Below are 11,016 nucleotides of genomic sequence, written 5' to 3'. Positions count from 1 at the left end.
TTTTATTAAGGGGCAATATTTGCCACCTTAAATTAATTTCCAGGGAATTTTTTACTTATTAGGCCCTTTTTTAAAACTTCAACATTCAAATTAAATTCAAAAAGAACAATAAAACAATATAGAGCTTTTACCAGTCAAATGAAATCATCAATAAAATCTATCTTCGCAGTGCAGAGGTGACAGAGAAGCAGCATCAGACTACTTAATATATTTTCACTGCATAACAATTGCATGAATAATGCTAAATGCTAAATATGAAATGATTTCTTGTTTCAACTTTAACTAAAGGTTCTTTTTAAATATGAAACTTAAAACCGCCAGTAGGTGGCAGCAGGTCACTGTCTTAATGAGCGAGTCATTCGTTTAACCGATTCGTTCAAACGGCTGATTCATACAAGAAAGAAACCATTGAATCATTGAATGATTCGTTCGTTTAAAATGCAGAGATTCAGTCAGTTAAAAACATAGACTGTAAAAAAAAAAATCATCGCTTTCTGTTGCATGGAGGCTCGTTCTGCAGTGGTTTCACTTTAAAATTTTCGTTTGCAACACAATATGTTTCTAAAATGTAACTCACAATGTTAACTTTGTTGTTGTATGAAATAAATATCATAATAGTGCTGATATTTGGGGGAAATGGAATCCTTGCTCGAGTGAAATTGTAATATAACTACGTCATTTGATCATGTACTTATAAGAAAATTACTCATTGGGGCAAAGATGCTCTTGTATTTATATTTTAAGGCCATATTCTGCATAACGTCAGTACGTCACACGCAGTGTAATGAAAGCATAACTCGATGTCAGCTCGCACATTATTAAAACAATAATTACAATATCATTTGACGATACATATGACACATCCCTACGCACGTAAATCATGTACATACTTACATTTGAAAAGACATTTACCCATTTTCTTCTCCTCTCTTTCTTTCGCGTAGGCTACAGGAGAGGATATGCTGTCGTAAATGCGCGAAAAGCGAATTGTCACGTGAGCAAATCCGTTTTAACTGTTTTACTGTATTACTTATTTTTTGATAACAGCACAGTTTAACGTTTAAGGTTTAGGCATGTCATGTGCATTGCATTGCAAATGTGTAAGTACACCTCCATAACCTATATTTAAATATTATATATTTAAATGTTAACACAATGTTTTTATATAAGCCATTAGCCTATTACATTTATCAAATATAAGTCGATAAAAAAAACATATTAGGGACATACTGTATGTCACATGTAAGAAATATGCTATATGTGTAGGTCTAGTTTGTATATTGAACATTTATACAAATAAAATGTAATGTATATTGAGAATTATATATATATATATATATATATATATATATATATAATACATATAGACCATTTCACAAGATGTAAACAACACTGGTCCAGAAGCACTTCCTGTTTCAGTTTGTCACTGTTTTCTTTATTTCACATGTAAAGAAAACATCTTAAAGATGTTTGTTTAACTTTTTATTCAGTATTAAATGTTCTGTTGGTTGTATTTTATCCCAGCTTTTATGTAGTGTTAAAAAACTGAAACAGGAAGTGCTTCTGGACCAGTGTTGTTTACATCGTGTGAAATGGTCTATATAAAATATATGGGCTAGTGTTATGTCAATATATGAAATTGTTCCATTTTCTAATAGGTTTTATATATGGGCAGATATATATGTTTTCACTCATGTGTGCATACATTTAATATGCATATTTCATATTTGTACATATATTACATTTTCGTATGGGTAACTTTCATTCTGCCTAGTCAAAACTGAATTACAGATATATCTGTCGTTTTGACTAGTCACAATTATGTTACAGATATCTTGAATGACAATTCCAACTATCCAAAATGTACTTACGACTAGTCAGAAAAGCATGTTGTTGATTTCTACAATGTTAATTCCCGATAGTCAAACTTAACTGTTAAATGTTAAAAGGGCTTGCCATAGAGCCATTTTCTTTCATGGTTCGGTTGAAACACGTCCCATAATCATAGCCCAGTGGAGCAGTATTAGACTAATATTCCAGTCGGATCAAGATCCAAGGGGGGGAGGAGTTGGGTTGGTTTAGGTGTGATCCAGATCCAACTCCTCCCCGTGAATTTCATGTACTGCAGTAGAATCTCAGTATGACAATGCGTAGCAGGTGACAGTAATATGTAACTATGGAAACAAACGAGGGCATAATCAGTCACCAAGGAACACAGCCAAGTGTGCACCACCGAGACACTTAAGTGTGTCTAATCAGGAAACATATTTCGGCTATTTAAATGACCCCTCAACAGCATTTAACAATATTGGATGCATGTTTCTAGTACTTGTATTGCAGAAGAAGAGGATTAACACTGACTGCAGAATTCTGATCTAGCAAGAGAAGGTCGCCTTCATTTAATTAATGTTATTTTAATATTCATCATGTTTTATCCTTATTCATATTGAGCTAACTTGTATAAGTGATTTATGGTTATGAACAGAGCAATGAAGGTTTTTCAGAGCATACTGCTACTCGTCAGCTGCCAGTTCCTGCCCACTCTGGGTAATGTGATTTGGAAGATGTATACATTATATTAACTCCATTTTAAAATGTATTTTGCTAGTGTTTTATAACCGTATGTAATCCATTTTGTGAAAGTGTCTGTTTGCACTCATTTTGCACCGTGTGTTTGCAGCTTTAAACTGTGAAGTGATAAGTGGTAACCTGAAGCAGATAGACGCTGGGTCTGGTTCAGTGGTTGGAGTGAACAATCAAAATGAAGCATTTGTTCTAATTGATAATACCTTCAGAAAGATTGGCACGTCTCTAAAGCACATCAGTGTTGGTCCTGCTGGTCAGCTTGGGGTGAATACAGCTGACCAGATCTTCAAGTTGCAGGGTGGCAGCTTTATGCAGATTCAAGGTGAAAAGAGAAATTCCAGAACTCAATACATGCTTAACCAGTCATTTAATCTTTCATCCAACCAACCTGTTGATTGTACTGTTAGGCCTTCTCAAACAGGTGGATGCTGGAGGTGATCAGATCATTTCAGGCGTCAATATGAATGATGACATATACTGCTTAAATATGGATGCCAACAACCAATGGTCACCCAGCACTCTTCCTTGGCTTTCAATTAATGGAAAGCTGAAGTATTTCAGCTGTGGCCCATACAGCTGTTGGGGAGTGAACGGCGCTGACCAAATTTACATCTTGAAGGTGATGTCACAATGTTAAATACAAGGGCATGAGTTCACGTTTAAATGCACCAGGTTTTTAATGAAGTAGACATCATGCACACTCATATTTTTCTGACAGAACTAAAGAAACTGGTGTGGAAGCAACCAAGGCAGTTATTTCCTATGACTTCATTATGGTTGACTAGTTTGTTTCTCTTGCAGGATGTGTCCAGTACTGAATGTTCTGGGTCCGGCTTTGTGAATATTGGTGGACTTCTGTCCATGATTGAAGTAGCAACTGATGGCAGTGTCTTTGGTGTCAACAAACAAGGGAACTTATTCCAAAGGTGACTAGAACCTTCATCATAACTTCGTATGAACAAAGTGATTATTCATTTTCTGATAAATCAAACTCTACATTAACGAAGCTATAATTTTGCAGAACTAATGTCACTCCAGACAACCCTGATGGCGCAGACTGGATCTCGATGGTTGCCTGTCCCAAAAAGCACAAGCATGTGAGCTTTGACCTAGGATTTCTGTGGGTTGTTTGTGCTGACGGCTCCATCCGTAGATGTACTTTATAGTCTGTCACTAATTTGATTTCTCTTGAATCAATAAACAATTATGATTGCATCTTCTGTGTATCTTTTTTTTGTTGTTGTTGTTCAGTGGTTCTCCAACTGGAAAAGTTTTTTTTTTTTTTTTTTTTAAATGGGCAGAAAGTGTAAACTTGTGCAATCTACTGGCAGCTTGTTTGCCAGTGTTTTCCTTTTAATATATATAGCAACCTTACTTTGGACTTGAATTATGGCAAATACAGTAGTAACATTTTAAGTTTGTATGGGACAACTTCGTTTCATTAACTGACAAATGTTTCACTAAAATATAATCTGTCTTATAACTTTGCAGTCTACTGCTATCTACCATAACATGTAAACCACATGATTCAAAGTTTAACCCCATTGGGTTTCCACAACCTGAGGCACATTAAAATAATGAAGGTGCACGGTATCATACACACAAATATAAAACGCCATCATGGTGACATAACTCCCAAAATAATGCCATAAACATTCATTAAACTATATGATGTAATGTAACAAACCCAAAATGTGCATAACTGATAATAAAAACATTATTCTTTAAATGAAATGACAATAAGTGTCACGCAGGAATGTCAATTTAGAGAAACATAAACCAAAAAATGAGAAGAGAGAGCAGAAACACAATAACTACAATTGACTTCAACCACAGCCTTCGATAAACTGAAGAAGAACATTAAAGGGTTAGTTCACCCAAAAATGAAAATTCTGTCAGTATTTACTCACCCTCATGTTGTTCCAAACCTCTATGTGTTTATTTGTTCTGCTGAACACAAAGGAAGATATTTGGAAGAATGTTTTAATCAAACAGATCTCATTCCCCATTGACTACCATATAGGAAAAAATACACAGAGGAAAATTTTCACAGAGGAAAGTAAGTCATACAGGTTTGGAACAACATAAGAAAGAATAAATGATGACTGAATTTAAATTTTTGGGTGAACTATTCATTCAAGCCCTATTTGGAAAAATGAAAGCATGACGTTTTCATTCACCATGAACAAAACACTCATGGACATGGACCGAGACCTGCAGAATACAATTTCAAGTATGAGAAGCCAGAAAGGCTCACAGTTTTAGCCAGGGATGTTTGAGGCACTGAGTTGCTGTGGCCCTCCGCTCTGGCAGGAAGTCCAACATTTGCAAAAGGAAATCAGAGAAAAGCGACGCCTCTCTGAGGAGAAGGTGATATTTCTCCACCAGCACTTCATACAGCCCCCACGGACGGAGGACAGCAATTCGCCGCAGGTCACCTGTGCAACGATGAACATAAGTAAACCGTTCGTTATTAAAGATACGAATCACTCTTCTTCCACACTCTAGTTATAACTTCATGCTGATTTGTACTCGGCTTCCGCCAAGATAAGCACAAACTAAGACGTAGCTTTACAGTAACCTATGCTTCTCCATCCATTTACGCTTCTTTCCATATGGTGATGTGAATCTCCTTCTGTCCGGCGTTAACAGCTGCAGTGTATTTGGCACGTCAGCACACACAACGGCTGCAACTACAGTGTGGTCTCCCTAGTGGACCAGCATGACAACCATTTGGATTGAGCCAAGTAGGGGACATCTCTAGGGTCTTCAAGTGGACACCTTCCATCTTCAGTGTTTCGTCGACTAGCCCACGACACCTCAAGAGGGCTCGACAGTGACTCTGGCGTCCCAGAGTCACCCTCCTCTGTTCCCCACTCAACTCAGCCCAGCTTACTGACCTCTACATCCCTCCTGCTGCTGAGACCTAACCACAATCTCACAATCTCTCCGCAACCTAACCATACGCCCCAACCCGTTTGAGCCCCGCTGTCTTCGTTAAAGTAGGTTCAGTGGCAAAGTTTCCATATGGCATACTACCTACCGCAAAACACAATACACCACCTCTCATTCACGCAATAAACACAGGAACGTAATAACTGCAATTACTATGCAAACTATACAAATAAACCAACAGACTCTTCAAGTTTTTCAAGAATTCTACGAAAACGTAGCGTGGCGACCTGTACACAGCCAGCCAGAATATTTCCGTCTCAACCACAGCCATTTGCTGCTCCTCCAGATAAGTTCTTTACTGTGCGACGCAACTCTTGGCCACTGTATCCGACGTCTTAGAGGAACCGGGTTGTAGAGTGTGCCACATTAGCATTAAAGTGTAGCATTATTCCGATTCCGATAGCATGTGTGTGTAAAATGTGAAGAATTGAGCACTAAGGCTTTCAGTGTGAACGTGGCCAAATTGTCTTCTAGAAGGCTCTATATGTTAAACACTGTTTCCAGCTGTAGACTCACCAAGCAGGCCACACTCCAGATGTCAGCTGGAGGTCCATATTCAGAGCCTAGAAGAACCTCCAGAGAGCGATACTGTCTGGTCTGGATCTCTTGACAGAAGTGTTTGTACTGTAACAACAAGAGAAGAGGTAAGGTAATCTAATCAGATTTAAACATCAAGTGTTTAACATTGTTTTCTTTCAAAGAAAAAAATGTTAAGAAAATGTGAAGTGTTGCGGGTCCTTCAGGAGCAGAGTTGAAGAAAACTCAGTTAATCAAGAATATCCTTTCACAATACCAGGCTGCACATTCTTTAGCTTTATAAAATCATTGTATGGATTCACTGAATGTGTCGCACCACCCAACATGAGCTGCCGAGGTCTGCAATCTTCACTGTTATTTTATCCAAGTTTCCAGGTTTTCCAGCTGCTCCTACACAAAAGAAGTAGATGATGTCTGCCTTCTCTCTAAATTCATGTGGTTTAACATAAATGTTACATTTGATTTACTTTACATTTCTGTTTGCTGATATTCTTACCAGAATCCTGGAGTACTGTGGTTTTAATAGCTGAAGCGTGCATTTGTAGTGCGCCCCCTGGGGGAGGTGATGGGGACTGCGGTGTGAGACACAGCAGTATGTTCTCAGGCTTGATGTCTGTGTGTATGATCTTACAGTGGCAGTGAAGATACTCCAGACCTTCAAGCACCTGCGACGGATACAGTTTTTAGGTCTTCTGCTATTTAAAATAGAATTAAATACTACACATAGTGTCTCACCTGAGTGATGATGTGTTTGACACAGGTGAGAGAGAGACCTGGATTACCAAAACACATCTGCCAACAGTGCAAGTCCGGCCCCAGCAGCTCCAATACCAAACAAATATCTACATAGTGGTCAAGAGCCAACTAACTGTGTTGCACCCCAAGTATACACCCCAACTTTCCCACAGCACAGAATTTATATGTAGTATTTATATGTATTATTTATATATAGTCCTACTTCTGGTTGTTGAATTTGACCGCACCTATGATAGTACATGTTAGAGATTTCGGTAACACTTAGTGCACACGGTACAATATGTGTGCACTAATAAGCATTAATTCATGCTTAACTAATTCACAGATAATACTGAATTAATGTGTAACTAATGATTCACTAATGATTACCACATAGGAACTAATTAAAAGTCTGTAAGGTTAATGTATTAGTTCATACATGAAGAGTTATTAATTAAATAGGTAATTGTGGATTAATTCCATAATAACTCATTTTAACTAATAATGTTAATTAATATGTTAATTACAAGAATGAGCCAAAGCCTTGTATTTCAACTTACAGATAATATGACAGGTACACTATTATTACTTAATTGTTAGTGCAAATTCATGTGAAATTACTACAATTACTAAATGATTAGTTAATAATGATGTGCCCCAACAAGTAAAGTCATAAAATAATGATACCTTTGCAAATAATTAGCTAATGATTAATTAAAGCAGACAACTGGAAGTTGAAGTGCATAGCTTTGACTAATTGTGGTAATTAACACATTTACACTATTAGTTAATAAAATATGTTATTAAGGTATTAATACACAATGACACATTGAATTAATAGCAAATCATGTATTACTTAATCTATTCATCATATTGACTCTTTATTAGTTGCTGATGCAGTAATCATTAATTAATGGTTTAGTTCTTCATGAGTTATACATTAACTCATGATTATCTGTGCATTAGTTAAGGATGAATCTGTGCATTAGTAACGGGTGCATATTAGTGCACCCGTATTGTAAAGTGTTACGAGATTTCTAGTGACTCTTTCAGGTACACCAATACGGCAGTAAATGGCGACAAGTTTTAATGTTTTAATGAGTCATTTGAATCAGTCACTCAAACCATTTGTTAAAACTCACTGATTCATTAGGAAAGAAACAACACTGTGTGTAACTCGGAGATGCCCAGTGGTTTACTCGGAGCAGAAATTGATAAAGTAAGTGTTAAAACTGTGTCTAAAATGTACAATCTGATCAAAAACGGACATTCATTTTACCCGTAGGAAAATGTGCTGAATAGCGTTTAATGTCCAGTGTTTTCAGAGCATTCAGAGAACATTCAAAAGTAACGTTCTTTATGTTCCATAAAAGTTTGCAAAATATAAAAAAAAAAAAAAATTCAACCCATCCGCCTAGGACCTTCAAATTGAAGTCGATATTAGATCTCAAGGAGTCTTTAAAAAAAAAAGAAAAAAAAAGAAAAAAAAAAAAAAAAAAGCCGTGAGTAGACACCTGGACTGGTGTCTTGTCAATATCTTGGCTGTGAGTCTCAACTGGAAGTCAGTTTTGAACTTTGCGTTTTTTGAAAAGTTTTAGTTTTTTTTTTTCATCAGAATAGACCCAGAACTTTCAACGTCTATAACTTCGTTCATTTTGAACATTCAGGAATAATTTTCCATAACTTAATGAGAACGTTAGCAAAAAGTTCTTAGTTGTTAGATGGGGTGGTGCTTCATTTCACATAGATCATTTTAAGAAAGGATACGGATCCCATTCACACCAGCTATCTTAAACTCATCCAGTAATTGCACTATACGTCTTTTAAGAGGGTTACGGACTGTGGGGACACTGGCCTGGAGAGAGAGGGAAGAGGTGTACAGGCACACAGTGAAAGAGAAACAGACAATTAGAGAGAGAAAGAGCGAGAGACACTCACACATCGCAGTAATGTCAGTTCATCTTGGCCAGCCTGAGTGAATCCAGCTCCGCTCTTTAACACCTTCACTGCCACATGCCTGCCTGACCTGCAAAACTACGAACACTTAAGAACTTTTAAAAACATGTGAACACTTACACGCCTCAGTACACGGAAATGCATATATGTGGTGCGAACACAAAGTTTCAGTACCTGAGGTCAATGCAGAGCCATACAGTGGAGAAATAACCCCAACCCAGCTTTGACAGAACCTTGTATCTCTTATTAAACACATCTCCCACCTCGACTGGGTGATACCCACCTATAGAGAGATTTCAATGAACTGTTATCATTAATAAAAAAAAAAAAATTAAATAATAAAAAAAAAATTAAACAAAATACCATAGCAGTAATCTTTTGGATCTTCATGCTCCTCTGTGTAATCCGTTTCAAGATGTTCATAATTCCTTATTTTTTTCATTTTATAGTCCATAACTACATGAGACCTGCATTAAAACACAGATATTATCGTCTTAAAGGGATAGTTCACTTTGAAATTAATTTTTTGTATGTTTTAGCTTACTTCAAGGGCATCCAATATGTAGGTGTCTTTGTTTCCGCAGTAGTTCCAATTTTGATATTTTTAGATCAGTCATATAATGGAGGTCTATGGTCACCACCTCAAAGAGCATGCAAAGAGAAGTCCAGATTAAACATGATTTAATGACTCGTAAATGTAAGTACACATTGATGGCCTAAGACACGAAATGAGCGGTTTGTGTGAGAAAAAGAACAGTATTCACTTCCGGCGCTTTCCGATGCTTGCGCAGACCGAAGCACCCGCGTCTTCAGATCACTTGGACGTAGCTGTGGTTACAAGAGGTAAAAACGATATAAATATTGTTCGTTTTCTCACACAAACCGCTCGTTTCGTGTCTTAGGCCATCAATGTGTACTTACATTTATGAGTCATTAAATCATATTTAATTCGGACTTCTCTGTGCATGCTCTTTGAGGTGGTGACCATAGACCTCCATTATATGACTGACAGACAAGAACGGTTTGACCTAAAAATATCAAAATTTAAAATACTGTGGAAACAAAGACACCTACATCTTGGATGCCCTTGAGGTAATCTAAAACATACCAAAAATGAATTTCAAAGTGAAATCCCTTTAAAAAGACATCTGACTATTCATACATCCATAATCACACATATATGACTAATAGTGAGAATCAAAAATCTTTGCAAATGTGTTTGAAAGTATATTGAGTTTCCTGTGAGTACAAATAATTTAGTGGTTGCTGATGTAATGGAGCATATACAAAAGACCTATTCTTAGACAACCACGTCAAGTATAGCTCTTCTATCCTGACACATTTGGCTCACGAAGGGTCAGATAAGCCAGCACCGCATTTAGATCTCAACACCCGCTGGTGTGGGACTTCACAGCCGGATCTCTGGACCGTGACCTGAAAAATATCATGCCACTTTCTGTCCGTCACTCACGTCACACAAGATTTCATAGGGTGATGTGAGGGACACATTCCCACAGTCAAACAAATCTTGACTGATAGTGAAAGAAACTTTACTGACACATGCAAAGAAGCACCATGGTAATATCACTGCATGAATATGGTATGAATATGCATATAACATATAATTATTGTGATGTATGTGTTTAATCAGTGGAGGGGACAGCAGCATAATTTACCTCATCTACTACAGAAATGTTGTTATTAATGTAAATGTGTTATTGTGTCAAGTCCTTAAAGGGATACTCCACTTTTTCTTTTGGAAATAGGTTCATTTTACCACTCCCCCAGAGTTAAACAGTTGAGTTTTACTTTTTTCGAATCCATTCAGCCGAATTACTGATTTTTAGAAGAATATCAGTAACCAGTTTCTGGTCCCATTGACTTCCATAGTATATATTATATAGCATATTTCCTACCATGGAAGTCAATGGGACCAGAAACTGTCTGGTTACTGATATTCTTCTAAATATCAGAAAATCGGCTGAATGGATTCAAAAACAGTAAAACCCAACTGTTTAACTTTGAGGGAGTTGTAAAATGAGCCTATTTCCAAAAAAGTGGAGTATCACTTTAAAACAGCACTAAACAATTAGATATTCTCGAATGATCAAAGGCTGTACGTGATCTGCATTCTGAGAATCACTAGAGACCAAATAAGATTGAAACCATAAAAAAAGGTAACGTGAAACTCTCAGCTAATTTAAAGCACATACTGTATCTATAAAACTACATAACTCAACTATATAT

The 11,016-nt window shown here is 36.9% G+C and overlaps 2 protein-coding genes across 2 annotated transcripts; one reads left to right on the top strand and one right to left on the bottom strand.

Annotated features, from left to right (window-relative positions):
• Positions 1-2,221: 2,221 nt before the first annotated feature.
• Positions 2,222-3,801, top strand: LOC120463087 (fish-egg lectin). The gene is made up of 6 exons (XM_039651884.2): positions 2,222-2,388; positions 2,486-2,547; positions 2,681-2,908; positions 2,994-3,205; positions 3,388-3,512; positions 3,608-3,801. Exons 2-6 carry the CDS (start codon positions 2,490-2,492, stop codon positions 3,750-3,752), a joined length of 768 nt encoding a protein of 255 aa, XP_039507818.2. The 5' UTR covers positions 2,222-2,388; positions 2,486-2,489; the 3' UTR covers positions 3,753-3,801.
• On the bottom strand, positions 3,795-9,253 carry LOC120463610 (SRSF protein kinase 3). The gene is given in 9 exon segments (XM_089124462.1): positions 3,795-5,122; positions 5,996-6,165; positions 6,395-6,468; positions 6,575-6,743; positions 6,814-6,920; positions 8,581-8,668; positions 8,752-8,839; positions 8,944-9,052; positions 9,133-9,253. Coding segments are annotated over 9 exon segments (1,179 nt in total). The 5' UTR covers positions 9,224-9,253; the 3' UTR covers positions 3,795-4,839.
• Between the last annotated feature and the right edge of the window lie 1,763 nt (positions 9,254-11,016).

Source organism: Pimephales promelas, chromosome 20, assembly GCF_988280905.1.
Source record: "Pimephales promelas chromosome 20, fPimPro1.hap1.1, whole genome shotgun sequence".
NCBI classification, from domain to species: Eukaryota; Metazoa; Chordata; class Actinopteri; order Cypriniformes; family Leuciscidae; genus Pimephales; species Pimephales promelas.
Note: the sequence above shows the minus strand (reverse complement) of the source record. Positions and strands in the feature narration are given on the sequence as shown.